Source organism: Sorex araneus, chromosome X (assembly GCF_027595985.1).
Source record: "Sorex araneus isolate mSorAra2 chromosome X, mSorAra2.pri, whole genome shotgun sequence".
Lineage (NCBI taxonomy): Eukaryota > Metazoa > Chordata > Mammalia > Eulipotyphla > Soricidae > Sorex > Sorex araneus.
Genome location: NC_073313.1, coordinates 58548555 through 58564535, shown reverse-complemented (window position 1 = coordinate 58564535; position 15981 = coordinate 58548555). Strand labels below are relative to the sequence as shown.

Here is a 15981-nt window from a genome sequence, read left to right as displayed (position 1 = left end):
CAGCAGGGGCTGTTGGATTTCCCCGCCCTTTCTTGGCAAGTCATTTCAAAAGTTCAAGTTATTTTCAGAGTTTCAAGTATTTCAGAAATAAGGAGTTAACCAAGCACAAAATAAGGGTCCTGGGAAACAGCGCCCCTCCCCCCCACCCCAGTCCCAGCAACAGCTGTGTACCACCCTTAAGAGCCAGTCCTTGGACAGTGGGCAGCAGAGGACAGAGGGTCCAGGAGAAGGGGGTGGTGGGAGGAAGCAAATTGGTAGGGAAAAAAGAGCATGGCCACAAGATCCGGGAATGATGTTAAAGACAGGCGAAAGGCCATCATGAACAGTGGGGGTGCACGGGCCTCAGGGAGCAGCTAAGAAAGAGAATCCCCATCCTTGGGTCTGCAGAGACAGAAGGAGTTAAGTCTCTCGCCTTGCATGTGGCTGACCCCAGTTGGATCCCTGTGACCACATGGTCTTCCAGCACACTAGAAGTTACCCCCAAGTACAGAGCTGGGAATAGCTCCAGGGTACGGCCCCAACAGCCCAGAACAGAAGAATTCCTGCTCGTGACTGGGCATTCCCCTCTCTGCATGACACCCGAAGAATGACAGCCCGAGGGGTCCTTTGCCACTGACCGCCTGCAGGTGGCCACAGGACAGAGCAGAGCAAACACTGATGATCTGAAGACAGCTCCCAAGAGACAGAAATGGATCCGGGGTGATCCCAGAAGAGGGAAGCTGCTCTGTGGGCACAAGCTGCCAGCACAGGAATCACTGTCCACAGTTCCAGAGCACAAACGGATCTGTACCTCCACACAAGTCCTGAGCTCATCCTTTCATCTCTGGAGTGCCTGTCAGGTCCTCTGGGGCCAGAGAGGTGGCTCAACGGGTTGAAGTACATGCTCTGCAGACTGAAGGCGCACAACATGGGAGTGGCCCCCAATACAAAAGAACACTAAAAATAAAGACAATGATTTCCCGAGGGCAGATCAGGATAATCTGGCATGGAAAGTCACCATCCCCAGAGTGAAGGCATGGCTAAAAGCTGTCTAACAGGAAAGGGAGGAGGTGAACCACTGTTTTCACCATTTCTCTTGAGAAAGGTTATGTTGTTATCAAGTGGCCTTGACTCATGGCAGAGTACATGCTGTATGCAAGAGAGTGTGTGTTTGGCCCTGGGTTCAATTTCCAACACTGAACACCAAACCCCACAAATCTTCTAACTCCCCACAAGCACCTAACCCTTCAAGTTTCCCATAGCCTGACATAATCATCCCAAATCCTGCTTCCAGCCCTCATCAACTTCCCCACTGCATCTGGGCCAGTGCCCGGACTCAGGCATGACCCCTGGCCCCCCAACAGGACACCAGCACACTGAGCCCAGGGAGTCCCCACGAGCCCTGCTGCAAGTACACAGTGGCTCTCCTGCCAAGAGCAATGGTTCCGTCTGTGAACAGCCAGCTCCATTGTGTACTGAGCAGCAGACTAACCTTCAGTGTGGAACAGCTGAAACTCAGCACTTAAAGTGCGGTCTGTGGAATAATCCCACCCTGCAGAAAGGAGTGTCATAACCCACAGTTCTTAAGGAACATGGGATGTCTCAGGAGTGCTGAGAAGGAAGCTGGTCAATGTTTTCATCCATCTGAGAGGCAACGTGGGGCGTAGCAGTAGAAATAGAAAGCGGCTGGGGCTGGAGCCATAGCACAGCAGGAAGGGCATTTGCCTTGCACGCGGCCAACCCAGGTTCGATTCCCAGCATCCCAGAGGGTCCCGCGAGCACTTCCAGGGGTAATTCCTGAGTGCAGAGCCAGGAGTAACCCCTGTGCATCGCCAGGTGTGACCCAAAAAGAAAAAAAAAACAGAAAGCGGTTAGTTCAGGGCACCTCTGCAATGTGCAGCCCCACAGGATAGCAGTTGAAGTGGGCAGAAGAGGTTCATTTCGGGCACCTTTTCAATGAGCAGTGTTTGTTTTGTTACCATTTTCCTTCCTGTGGTCCCTTTCAGACCTTATTTCCTTCCTTGGCCCCCTGTCTTGCCAGCTGGTCCCCTAGTCTCATACTGTGAGGCCCCTGGGAGTAACCCTAGGGCCCTGGGTTGAAAAACGATGGGTTAGAGGCTGGTGAGGATGAAGGATGGCTCAGGGAGTTGACCTGAGGAATTCCATGGTGGTGAGCAGCTGAGATTAAGGGACAGGATGAGAAACTGATCAGAAGGGAGAAGCCAGTCCTGGGGGAACGTGGGGAGTTTGAGATGCCTATGAGCAACTCCAGTGGGAACACTGAAAAGGAGGCCTGCTGCAGGGCCGAGAGGAGGGCTGGACACTAGGTGCAGAGCCTCGGAAATGCCCCTCATTAAATCTAGCAGAGCCATCGATGGAGTGCCATATGGTCATTAAAAATGATGGCATAAAGGCACTCTCCAGATGCAATCTATCTAGTGGATGGCAGATTTACGGGGCAATGCTTATTTTTTCCTTTTTTTATATTTTCTAAAATTGTCTTTCATTGAACTGACCTTATTTTTATAATTAGAAGTATAATCAAGTTATTTTCATCTTAGGGAAAAGGGATGCTGTGAATCTACTGCTGCTAACACGAGGAACGAAGTCAGTGACAGCGCTCATCAGGAGGCCCGCACACACAGGCAAACCACAAATGGCATCACTCCTAAACACAGGACCTAAACTACAACCACTCCACTGACACCACCAGATCCTGCACTTTAAAACAAAATGCCACCAGGGTAGGCGGGTAGAGGTTCAAAGGGCTGGAATGATATGCACCCCCCCGCCCCAAGCACCACTAAAACACGGTTCCTGAGTATGACCACATATGTTCCCCCAAAATAACGGAAGGCACTAACAGCAACGGGAAATTTAGGCTATCACTAATCAAGGAACTTGCATGAAATAAAGTCTCTAAAGGGCGTCAGCTGAATGCTACTTTGACTGGTTATCTGCAGAACACTAAGCGTGTGGATAAAAATATCTGCGTTAACAATTTGAACTCAGCGGTCACGTCCTTTGTCTCCCTTAACTGCCCCTGTGCCCCAGGGCTTCCATGCCCTCCCTTCACCGCCTCTGTGCCGGCCAGTCAGCTGTCAGGTACGGGCTGTTCTTTACCTCCTAGCACTGTACCATGGATGGAACAGTGGTTCTGCTAAGGACCCTCTGGGTCCTTCCCTCAGAAGACTTTTGAAATCTGCGTGAAGAATAAATATGCATAAGGAATGTTTTCTACGCATCAGCTGCACAGAAACTGATTAACAACATACAAGAGTTGAAGCCAGAGTAATCTGTACTCCTGTCGTACAGCACTAAGTAATGAGATCTAGAGGTGGGTCTAATAACCGCCCTGAGTTGGCTGCAGTGATGAGCACAAACAGCATTTCCAAGCATCTGTAGCCAAGAGGAAAGCAGCTTCCGTCTCGACCAGGGACAGAGTCCCCCCGCCACACTGCCTGTGCCCCTTCCCAACATCACAGGGAGCAAACTGCCGGCAAGTGTGGATTGCAAACACAGAGGGATGACTGCTGTCCTGCTGGAATCCCCAACTCGAGTCTCCAAACAATGCTCCCCTCCACTGTGTGATCTTCATACCTCTTTCCTCAACTGGCTTTACTTGTGTGAGTGAAAGATAAAGAGCTTAATCAATGCTAGATTTTTGCTTGCTACTTTGAAACAGCCAGGAAAAGTGTCTAAGAAATTGGACATAACTGTTTAGTAGAGACATCACCATTTTTACAGGATGATACAACTTACACCAGTCTTTCAACCTCCCGTAATCACTTAAGTATTACAAAGACTACACGCCTAGGGAAAAAATTCACTAGTTATTTATTCTGGAGTTAAAAGGAACAAAGACAAACTGTCACAACTGCAGGCGTTTGTCTATTTTTTTGCCAAGTGTAATTCCAAAAACAGCTGAAAATATTAGAGCAAATTAGTACTTAACATGGACTAATACCTTCTGCTGTTTACAAAAACACAAAACCCAGAAACACACAGAAATTTATATCTTACAAATGTGTAGACATTTAAAATACAATGAAACGGAAAACTGAAACACCACTCGAGACCCCAGAGAAACCAAAGTGCTTCCATCTTCTCCCAAACCATTCACACATAGAACGCAAGCACCCGCTCTTGAGTGCTCCACGGTGTGTGTTAGTAATGTGGGATGCGCAGAGGGACGGGAAGAAGGGAACGTGTGCATTTCAGAAGCTGCTCTGGTTTCTTTCCAATCTCAAAATAACACCTTAGGACTGCCCTATTAATAAGTCGAGAAAATGGATGCCTTTTTTTGGGGGGAAAGCTTTCACAAACAGAAGTAAAAATATCTTTGCCTTGTTTGAATAGGACCAAAGGAGGTAAACATAAAGCAGCTGTCAACCCTCGTTTCCCGTAATCCCATGCTCCTGGAGGGCTCTGGTGGGGCTTCTGTTGTCAAGATGTTGCAGCGCAAAGGCGAACAAACTGAGTGCACCAGAGACCCAAAGGTCAGCACTGAGTGCGGGAGTGAGCTGCAGTGTCACACCTGTAGGCTGCCACCCTGGGTGTCTGCAAAATCACCTCAGAAGACGCAGCAGAGCACCTAGCTTGCACAGAGAACACCGCCATTGCTTCTGGGGGTCCGGTTTCAAAGGGGGAGTGGGGCAGCAAATGCAAGAAGGGGCAAGGACTTTGCCAGAGCTGTCACATTCGCGTTCCCGAAGAGCTGGCTGACACGACCAAGGGAAGCTAAAGTGCAAAGTGGCTGAGGACTTGGTGGCTCTCGAGCAGAGAGCACTGGCCAAGAAATCAGAGGGCTGGAAGCACTGGTGGGGAAGGCAGGGCCTCAGTGGACTGTGCAGGAGTCAAGTCCAACTCAGAGACAAGCTTCCAAGGTTTCCACCAGGGCTGGGCAGCAGCCTGCCTGGCAGGGAGGCCCCCTCTTGTCAAGACAGATATGACCATGCAGTCTCCACACCCTGGAAGTCTGGTAAAAGCAATCCCAAACAGGGCTTGGGCTCCAGCATCAGAAGCCAGACATCTGAACCGAAAGTCCAAAGAACAGAGCAGTGCTTCAGGGAGCTGTGCTGATTGGAAGCTGGACTGAAGGCAGGGGAGGGGACTGCTAGGGCAGATGGTCTCCAGAGTGGCGCAGTGTGAACACAGCGCCCAGAAGTGCCTTTTGTGGCCCAGGCAACGAACGGGAAGGAAATCGGTACAGCTGTGGCTGCCTGACTTCCTGGGACACACTGGGACCAGGGTGTTGCCAGCTCTTCTTCCCACTCTCAAGTCCAGGAGCCCAGCTGGAAGTCGCTCCCATTGTCACTCAGGGACCAGGGGTCACTTGGAAAGAACTGTCCTCCCCAAGCCCCCACAGCTGGTGTGCCCCCTCGCCGGCTGGTGCTTCTCCATCACAACACTGGGCCCGCTACAAAGTACAAGGCAATTCCCTGCCTGGAGCTGCCTTGACTGAAAGACAGCTGAGCGGGGACAGCCCTCAGCCTCTAGTCCATCGAGAGACGTCTAAAGGGTGCTCTAGCAGGATGAGCCAAAAGGAGTGTGTCCAGGAAGCCGAGGAGACCGCCTTGTCCAGAATGCTTCCAGGCTACTGACTCAGACCATTGACTGACCCCTGACCCCTGCCCATGGGCCCAGGACCTCCTTCGAACCTATAGGTTCTGTGGCAGCAGCTGGCTGACTCCATGGATGTGGGACCAGGGCCGGGGAGCGCCAATCGTCCTAACGGAAGCCAGTTGGGGCACAAGTGCCCCCCTGCAGTCCAAAGCATGCTGCTCCACAAATGAGCGCGGTGTAGGGCAGCCACACCAATGAAGCTGCTGAGGGAGACGCTTCAACCCCAAATCCCAGGAGCCACTGCAACGCAGAGCAGCCCTGGAGCAACAATGCCCCATCTCCCTCCCAAATGCCAAGTGAGAACCGGCTGCCGGTTCCCTTATCAACGAAAGGGTACTGCCTCGCAGACTCTGTTCATGCAAGGTCACATCTGACTAAATGGAAGCTCTGGAAGTTTTGCTTTCTAGTGCTAACTGCTAAAAACTATTTCTCGCTAGCCTAATTAATAGGGATCTAGTCTCTGCAAATAGCACTGCAGTCACGAATCTGTGTGCTCATCTACTTCCATGTAGTCTTTTCTTTGTAACTCTGCAATTAAAGGTCACCTTTGATTCAGCACTATCTGTCCAGTTCAAAACATAGACCCCTTTGACCTGGCAAATGCCAGCTCTAAGAATTTCTCTTACAGATAAACCTGGTCATGAGCAAAATGGTCTATGTAAGAGCATTCACAGCAGCACTGAGGAAGTGAAAACTCAACAGAGCACCAGAGAGCTAGTGCAGCGGATAGGGTGCCTGCCTTGCACGCAGGTTAGATCCCTGAGCACCAGCAGGCATGGTCCCCAAACAAAAGCAAAAACATAATCATCAGAGCTGCTTAGACAAATTATAGTACTTCTATACTCTAGAAGTTAGTGGATGGTGAACCCATTATAAAGACTGATACACTGAATAATCTTTAAGCCAGGTGAACTAAAAAAGAAACTTCACAAATGAGCAGTGTAGGGCTGTTTATGTAAACAAACACTTTTGTCTGTGTAGGCACATAAAATATACACACACAAATAAGATATGGACTTCTGAGATCTCAAGTACAGTCCACAGTGTGGAGACAAAAAGGTAGGGAAGGGGTCAAGGGAGTCAGTGGATGATGGGGACAATTTTCAGTTTGACACGCTGTAAAGTGTTCTAGAGATAGATGGGGGCAATGGCTGCAAAGCGGTGAATGACATGCTTCCCAATGGCAAAAATGGCAGCAAAGTTGTGCGCATTCCACCCCAATTTAAAACTATAGACACAGGGGCCGAAGCAATAATACAGCGGATGGTGTGTTTGCTTTACATGCAGTCAACCTGGGTTCGATCCGCAGAACTCCATATGGTCCCCTGAGCCTGCCAGGAGTGTTCCCTGAATATAGAGCTAAGAGTAAGTCCTAAGCACACTGGGTGTGGCCCCCAACAGACAAACAAAATAAACACGGAACACACATATAATAACTCATAAGAAACTATGGGGCCAGAGTGATAGTACAGCTTGCGTTGCACGTGGCCAATCTAGCCTCAATCCTCGACATTCCATACAGTCCCTCGAGTAGTGCCAGGACAACTCTCTGAGTGCAGAGCCAGGAATAAACCCTGAGCATCACTGGGTATGGCCCCAAATACAAACACACAAAATTGATATAGGAACGCTTCTGCCTCCAGGGAGGAAGAAAGAGGGTGCCAGGAGTAACCTCTGACACCACCTCCGTTGTTCTGGAACAGCCACCTAATTATCCACAAATGATGATTAAGAACACCATCCATAAGGGGTAAATATAAACAAAAAGCCTCCTCTTGAGTCACATGTCACTTCTATCCCTTAAGTAAAAGATATTTTCCATTCAAATCCGAATTCCCTTCAGTTTGAGGTTATTTATTAGATTTAAATGATGCGCGCTGCAAAAATCACACTTATTCCCCTAAGAATATATTCACCAAAAGCCTGTCTTTATTTTTATCAGCTATTACAAAAAGCTTCAAAATCATCATAGAAGAAAATTACCATTTTTATCAGTACACAACTTTTATTCCATCAACCAAGCTGGCTGAATATAGAACTGTTTCAACAGCAAAAAGCCCTCATCATAATTCAAGACAAAAATCAGCCTGCAATTACATGAGATGGCAAACAAACTCTGCTTATGCTGCAGTCTACCCCTAAAGCCCTACCGTAACTTATATAGCAGAATTTAAATCACACACATCGGCATAGCACACACACATGCCCCACTGCGCCCCTCCCCAGGGTTCCACCTAGTTGATCTAAAATCTACGTTGGTGCAAGCTCACTCTTTCCTGAGTCTTCAGGACAAGCACTGCTGGTACACTGGCAGAGATCTCAGCAGGCCTGCCCACCCACCCCAGTCCCTGCCCTACTCCAAGCACAGACTGAAATATTTGTTGGATGAATAAATAAATGATTAGCTGCTGACAGGCCAGCCATCAAGCCTGGCAAAAAAAAATTCATAAAGAAAAAATAAGAGGTACTTTGTTCACTTGAAGTCGGCGTATGCTAAAGGTCAAGAGCCGAAGAGTGCTTCCCCAAATGGCTAACACACAACGGGCTGAGCGGGCTGTAGAGTTCACCCCAATGCACAGCTTCACACGAAATCAGATCTTCTGAAGAGAGTGCGCAGGAAAACTGCACACAAGCTGCCTAGGAGAGCTTTTGCATGTGTCAAGTACATATTTATGAATACAGCACGCCTTCAAGTTTAAAGGAAGGAAAAAAAATACAGGTGAATATCACTGTAATCTTAGGCTGGGCTAAGGACTCTCCAAGAGCAAAATATGAAAGCTGAACGGAAACTTCATGAGTCAAAAAAGACAAGCAAAATCAAAAGAAAAATGACAACATGGGAGAATCCCTGTATGATCCCAAAAACCTGAACACATTCGAACACATTCCAGGTTCTTCCAAATCAACTTGAAAAGACCCGTAAGGGTCTTGGGCTGGGTTATAGCTCAGCAGCAGAGTGTCTTACAGTTGCGTGATCCGGGTTCGATTCCCACAGCAACAAAGCAAAAAGAGAAATACCTTGATGGAAGAAGAATGCAGAACCAAGCAGCACCTCAAAAACCAAAAGCAAATGGCCAATGATTACTAAGGTTCAAGGACGCAAATCTGAAAGACAAGTGTCAATTTGGTTTTTGGTCTGTCTAGTTTGGGGCCACACCCAGCAATGCTCCGAGGTTACTCCTGGCTCTATACTCAGGAATGACTCCTGGCTGTGCTCAGGGAACCAGATGAGGTGCTGGGGATCGGATGTCAATCTGTGATGTGTAAGGCAAGTGCCCTATCCACTGTACTTCAGATCGCTCCATCCCCGGTAAGTATCAATTTGGGGAGGTGTTGGCAAAAAGCCTTTTCCCTGGCAGGAAGGTGAAGGAATAGAAGCCAGCAGAGGAGAACCTCTGTTCGACCGCACATGAGGAAGTTTAACCCCTGAGTGACAGTAGGTTCCAGCAGGCCGCTTGGCTACTGAGAAGACACAAGGCAGAGAGAAACTCAACATGTGAACAGATGCAGACTATGTCTAATGCCATCCGCATTTTGTTTCAAACACCAAAAGTTCATGCTAATAAAGCTTAAGAAGCTTTAGAAGGATCTATGCCAAGGTGTTAGCAGTGGTTATTTTGAGGAGTGGGAGCAAAGAGTAGCAGGGAGCTTTCATTTTTTTCACTTAATATACTTTTAAATGGTTTGAATTTTAATAAAAGCAGGCATTATTTTTAGAATTTCAGAAAAAGGAAAAGAAAAATAAGATATCAAGCTCTTATCTACCAAAGACAGGTTCTGTCCTTTGAGTATTCCCTTGAAAATTCCTTGAAGCTCAAATGGCTGTGTCTTTCCATTCATAAGTAATAGAGAGATTTTTTAAAAACACATTCCTGCCTTTCTACGGTTCTCAGGAAAAACTGCACAGAGTCAGCACTGCCTGCTTTATAAGGTTCATTCGCAAGCTGAGAAAAAGACTCTTAAAAAACACCCCCGCCCTGGCCTGACGTCTACCGGAAGAAACCCATTCCCTGCCCATATTACACGGAGCCGGCACTGTTCCTGAGACAATACACAAAGCACCAGCCACACAACTCCCACCAGCACCAAGACGTGGCACACAAAGAATGTCCTGTCGGCAGGGTCCAGAGTGTACCCCACGACAGTCAGGGGGAATGACAGCTCGAGTCACAGGATCAGGAGTGGAACCAAATTTGGGATGTGGAGGCAGTGTGATACTACCTACTTCCTGCCACACCTTGTATTGTCCTTCACTAGAACCCCACCGCTCCGAGCATCTCCGAAGTGGTTTTCTGTAGGGCTGTCCCAAAAGTCTTGGTCTCAGGGGCCAGAGAACCCTAGACAGATAAGTCAGAGTGCTCCTTGGGAGCAGGGAGGGGGGCCTCAGCTGGAATCACAAGGCCGTCCTATGTGTAAAGCCACATTTTTTTCTTAAGAACAGACAATGAGAACATTCTGCCTTACCATACACGGAATGTTTAAAATTCAGGTGTCAAAACATCAAATATGAAGTGGTCCTGATTTTTAAGAGAGCTTGAAATATTGAGACTTGGCAGTTGAGAATAAGAAACCACTCATTTGAACTTAGTTCTATACTAAGTTCCTCCCCACAACAGGGAGTTCCTTTCCCTTTCTCTTCTACTTTCCAATAAACTTTAAGAAAGAAGCCACTCATTCTTGCAAAGGTCAAGTCTGCCCATGGTGCTGAAGTCACCAAAACTGTGGTAGCCAGAGCGCCGGGCACAACTCAGCTCCCCAGCCTCTGAAAAGGCACTCACTCTGCTCCTGGGCCCAAGGAGCCGTGGGGCGCCTGCGTGGCCTCTTCGAGGTACGCAGGAGACATGAGGCTGTCCCACTCTTCTGGGACCGCCCACAGTCAGTTCTCGAGGCTGCAGATGCACTAGCCCTGCTCACCAGTGTTGACTCGCAAGTCGCTTGCCCCACACCAAGGCGAACAAAGCACCATGCTGAAGACCACTGGGCCGCAGCCTCGAGCGCAGGGCAGGGCAAAAGCTCAGCGGCCCGTTCTCGGTGCAGCTGACCTGTTTCAAGGTGAACCGAAGCTGCAGGTCACCAGTTCCAGCTCGAATCTGACGCCCACCCGGGCACAGACTGCAGCTACCAAATAACCCTAACCCAGACTGACCTTTCAGGGCTCAGGGAAGTGACTTTTTTTTATTATATGGCACAGTTTGGCACAGTTATGTTTTCAGTCTTTGGGGTACTTTTGGACTGTCCAAGAGTAGTATGTGTTTTTTTTTCCTTTTTTTTTTTTTAAAAACAGATGGCCAAACCAGGACATATACTAAAAAAAAAAAAAGGAAGGTTACTTACCTGAGCCCTAACATCCCAGCTACCATGGAATCCTGTTGGGGCTGGTCTACAGAAGCAAGATGTATTCTGGGGAGTCACATGTCACATCAAAGCAGGAACTGCTGAGTCTGTATTTTTATGGAGCCTAAAACAAAGAAAATCGTAAGTTGAAAGTCCCCATTTGCGGCACAACCTTTTTCCCAGGGTGATTCAGGACACTCTGCAGATAAACATACAGACAAAGTACAGTGCTATATCCCAGCCGACCAAGCTAGAAACAAAGTCACCTGCAAAGTAGCTGGCACAAATAACGGGAAAGCCCGTGTGTTAAAATCCATGTCATCACAGGTCTGGTCACCTCTGAGCAAAGTGTTATCACTCCACAGCGCTCCATTAGTGGTGCTCCCTGCTCAGTACTGCGTGCACCATGTCATACAGAAACAGTCGAGGAGAGAACATGCAGCATCCAAACGGCATTCCCTCAGAGAACCCGCAAGATCCAGAGACAGCTGCGTCAAGCTGCCCTAACACCAAGAAAGGGAGCTGGAACTCAGAGAGAGAAAGCAGCACCCATGGGAACCAGGCGCCACGGCAGGAAGGGTAAGCCATCATCCACAAGACCCCGGCCAGCTGGCCAGCCGTCATGCCTGAGCCCCTCCGATCAGGACCCCAGGCACACACCGTTGTTGCCTCTCTCGGCTTTCGAACGCATGTTCACACCTGACTTGGCCATTACCTTTTTCATCATTTTCTTGTTAAACTTCAACTGCCCCACAGTAGCTTATCTCTAAGACCTTGCTGGTCCAAGAGTAGCACTTCCTCTAGTGACTGCAAGAAGCCTAGAGTTCCACTTAGACACCAGCCCCGTAAAGGCTCAGGTTGTCAGGACCAGAGGAAGGGCACATAGCCAAGTCCTTCCTGGCTCAGCTCGACCAGAACTACCAGGATGCTAGTGAGAGTTATCTATGAAGGTAAAAGCTGAGAATTCCTTACATATAATGATTCCTGACATTACTCACTTAGCAACGTAACAAACTGGTGGTGGGGGGGGCGACCACGGTAAGCACTACTGGGCCCCAAGAGCACTGGGATGAGTATCACTGGGAGTGGTGCCAGGGAGACTCCCCCAATAAAAGTGTTACCCTAGCTTGGAAAGTTGCAACTTCTCACAGCAACTTTTTTTCTTTACTTGAAACAGGAGAATTGGACCTTTCTGTTCGGAAAGCTTAAAAACTCTTTCATTAATTCAAGATTTCGTTAATAAAATACGAGAGCTCAACTGGTTTGGAGAGTAGACTTTACATGCAGGAGGCCTGGGGTCCATCTTGGCCCCACACCGTCCCCAAAACACCAGCAGGACCACCCCTAGAACACCAGCAGTTATGAGACCAAATCCAAAAAAAAAAGTACGGAAATGGAAGCAGCTCCTTAAAGCCTGATCAAGCTGAGATCTGAGAGCTCTTCCTGCTCACACCCCAGCTCTGGGTAAGAGAGGTCAGATGTGGCACTGCAGCCAGATGCCCGGGCTTCTCTCTCTAGTGGCCGGTCACTCCACTCATGCCTCCCCCTTCCCATACCTACCAGCAAAGTGGTGGAAGCAAGTATTCAAACAGTAACATGCAAATCCAATTTTTGGAGGGGGGGGAGAGAGAAGTGAGGGAGGGGGAGAGAGAGGGAGATAGGGAGGGGGGATGGAGAGGGAGGGAAGGAGGGAGAAGGGGGGGAGAGAGGGGGAGAGAGAAGGAGAGAAAGGGAGGGGAGAGAGGCTAGAGAGGATAAAGGCAGAAGATTTGTCAGTCCCAGATGGAGGGGCTACAGAGGCGACAGTGATTTGGCTGGTCAGTGCTGGGTCAGGAATGTAAGGACAGGTCCTTCCGTTGGAGCAGGAATAATGACACCAGAAACAAGCTGGCTGCCAGTCTCGCCCTGAGGGCACTATCGGCTTTAGGTCCGGAAGAGATTTCCCCCTCTTTAGATAAGGTCTGGGTGGAGTAGACAATCACCTGTTTCCCTTTGAAGATGGTGGGTGGCAGGACGCAACGATTGTCATGCAAATCATCCTGCGCCCTAAAGCAGCTCTAATCCTTAAAGAGTTGATGTCTTACCCTCCCTCTTCATTCTAGGTTAGAGAGGTGATCTTGCCCAGGAAGGGAAAGTAGTGGGAGGGGAGACTAGAGAACTTCCTACTGGAGCCAAAGAACTAGTTTCCCTTTCAAACTGCTTTCCTACCAGTCTAGGTCAGGCTATGGGAAGGCACGGGCAGGCAGGGGGCACGATGACTCTGGCTGGAAAGTGCAAACAGTACAGCAAATTGTATGCTAGCCCTCCGATACAGGAACACACAAACAGCAAACTGGATGGTGGGACAGGCATGTTTGAGCAAGAAATCCATGCAAGGGATCTTCAAGCTGTTCACATCCGCTTACTCCAGACGCCACGACACCGGGGCACAGTGCAGAGAAATGACCTGGCGGAAGCTTCCTGTGGGTTTAAAGGGCCAGCGGTACAAGAAGCTGCTAACTGGAGTCCCCAGGAGGCAAACACCCTGCTCACCAAACCAGAGGAAGCATCCCTGGGTCTGTCGAGCGTCAGGCTCTGACGTACAAACCTTGGAATCTTCGTCAAGGAAGGCTTGTGTGTCTGTTTGCGCGGATGAAAACGTACCCCAGTGATCAGTCTCCCAGCTGATGAACCCCGAACGGGTGTTCAGCGGCGACTTATTTAATCAAGCGGACTTCCACTGGATTGATGTACCATATAATGTTCTCAGACATCCGGGTAAGGAAATAAAAGCCCATGTTCCCTAGGCTTCCTGACTTGGATCTGAGAAAGAAGTCCTAAAAAAAGTCCACAAATAAGCCTGTTCCCCACAATCTCTGGTGCAAATTCCCCAAAGACCAAAAGGGGAAAAAAAGACCGGACCCTGTTTGTTTGTTTTTAAGACGGATTCAGCATATTTCAAAAGACCGAGAGGTCAGCTTAATCTCGTCCGTTAGCCAAGATCCAGATGAAAATTCCAGCCACGAAACCAAATTTCCCCTCTAGAGTGATAATGGTCTTCTACCCGGGAATTTTCCTAGCAAAGCCCAAGACAGCTTCATTTTTCTCGGCTTGATCAAATGCTTCAAACTTGCGAGTCCTCCCAAGTGTAAGCCACTCAGCATCTCTCTCACACACACTGACACGCGCGCGCATACACACACACACACACAGAGAGGCAGGTTCGGTTTCTCATTCACCAGCCTCCCCCTGAATTCCATCCTACCCTCTCACAATTTGGGGTACTGATCCCACACAGCGGAGACACACGTGTGACTGGCTCTGCAGACCCCATTCCTGTTCCTGGAAAAATAAGCAGAAGCACACATCTGCCTGACCATGAGTCAGGAATCTCAGTGTTGAGGTGAAGCCCGTTTCTGCCACGACCAGTTCCCCCCCCCAACACAGCAGGATGCCAGAGCAACTCCCCCCGCCCCCCCCCAGCAATGTCACAATCGGTGCCCTCTGTGAGGACCATCTTTTTAGGATCTTCACAGTGACTTTACGTCTTTCGCATAAGACCAGAGCAACATCGCCACGCCACCGAAGTCACCTGCGTTTCAGCTTGGCTCAGTCAGTCATCACCAAACTCAAAAGCGAATGAACTTTGAGACAGAACCAGCAGGGCCCACTGTGAGAGATGAACGTGTCCCGGCTGGCCGTGGTCATCTCGAGCGGGGCTCGATCGGGGCCACGGGGGAACCCGTTACATACTATGTCCCACTCCACTTATGTAACTGGAAGATCGCAAGCGAAAGGGGGGGGGTGAGGGATGGGATGGCCCTGCTCATCTGAGGCCACTGCCCCCACCCCGACTCCAGGGGGGACGGCCCCTTGGCGAAAAGCCTCAGGTGCCACTGGACACCCAGGCCCTGGGCCCCCGGCTCCTGATGGGAGTTCGGACTGCCTGTTTATGATGAGTTGCGGACACACCGCAGCTAGTCCCCTTCGTGGGCAATACTTCCCATCCAGCGGCTAGTGCTCGAGGGGACAGAGAGCCGGGCCCGGCGCGCTGGCGGAGGGGGGGGGCAGAAAGTCATGGAATGGGCGAGAAGGGGGGGCCCGCGGAGAGGGGGAGCGCGCACAAGCCCTTGTGGCGCACTCTCCCGACGGCCGGCCGACTGCGCACGCGCACCGCGGGGGGGCGAGTAACGGGAGAGGGGGCGCGCGGGAGGGCGCGGGGCGCGCGGGCCAGGGAGAGGCCGGGGCCGTGGGCCCCGCGTCCCGCTCCCCGCACACGGCACGACGCGCGCGGCGCCCGCCAGGCCTGGGCCGGGCCACGGCAGCGCCCGCGTCACCGCGGCCGGGATGCGCGAGCGGCCGCGGCGGGGCTCGAGGGGCGCCGGCGGCCCCGCGCGGCCGGGCCCGAGGACGGTCACCCCGCACGCGAGACCAGGCCGGGGCGCGGGGGCCGCCGGTGGCAGCGGCGGCGGAGGGGGAGGGTAGAGAGGAGGGACGCCATCCGCCGGCCGTGTCGCCCGACCCCACGGGCCCCTCCCGCGCCACGTCCCGCCCCTGGCCCCCGCCCCCCGGCAGGGGTCCCCGCCCGCGGCTGCGGCGGCCCCACTCACAGTCTCTCCTCCTCGCCTCCTCCTCCTCCTCCGCTCGGCGCGGCAGCGGCGGCGGCGGCCATTTTCCGGACAGCTTTTACCACAGCCCTCTCTCCGAGAGGAGGGAGCGCGCGCGCCGCCGACGCCGAGACCCCGCACGGCCGACGTCGCACCCCGCCCTCCCGGCCGGCCTGCGCGCTGCTGCACCTGCGCGCCCGCACCCCGCCCCGGCCCCGCCGCCAGGACGCCCGCCATTGGCCGGGGCCGGCGGGCCGGGGCGGGGCCTCGACGGCGACGCCGCCCATTGGCGGCACTTGGTGTCCGTTCTGGCCAGGGGAAAGGGGGCGGACCCCTACCCGCGGCCGCCGATTGGCTGCCATCGGCCGTCATTTGGGAAAAAGAGGCGGTTTGGGCGCCGAGGGGCTGGTTTAGTGGGTGGAATTTGAATGTTAAGGATTAATGGGCCCTTGCGGAT

At 51.2% G+C, this 15981-nt stretch overlaps 1 protein-coding gene across 2 annotated transcripts in view; it reads right to left on the bottom strand.

Moving 5' to 3' along the window:
- MECP2 (methyl-CpG binding protein 2) overlaps positions 1–15680 on the bottom strand; it is a 51790-nt gene extending 36110 nt beyond the window's left edge. Inside the window, exons 1-2 of one of the 2 annotated variants that reach the window (XM_055120065.1) lie at positions 15528–15665; positions 10939–11062 (exon numbers count right to left, since the gene is read on the bottom strand). In XM_055120065.1, the coding sequence (XP_054976040.1) occupies positions 10939–10964 (26 nt within the window). In that variant the 5' untranslated portion in view covers positions 10965–11062; positions 15528–15665. Of the gene's footprint in view, positions 1–10938; positions 11063–15527 lie in introns of both variants that reach the window. The other variant, XM_055120064.1, reaches the window with a different exon arrangement.
- Positions 15681–15981: the final 301 nt, after the last annotated feature.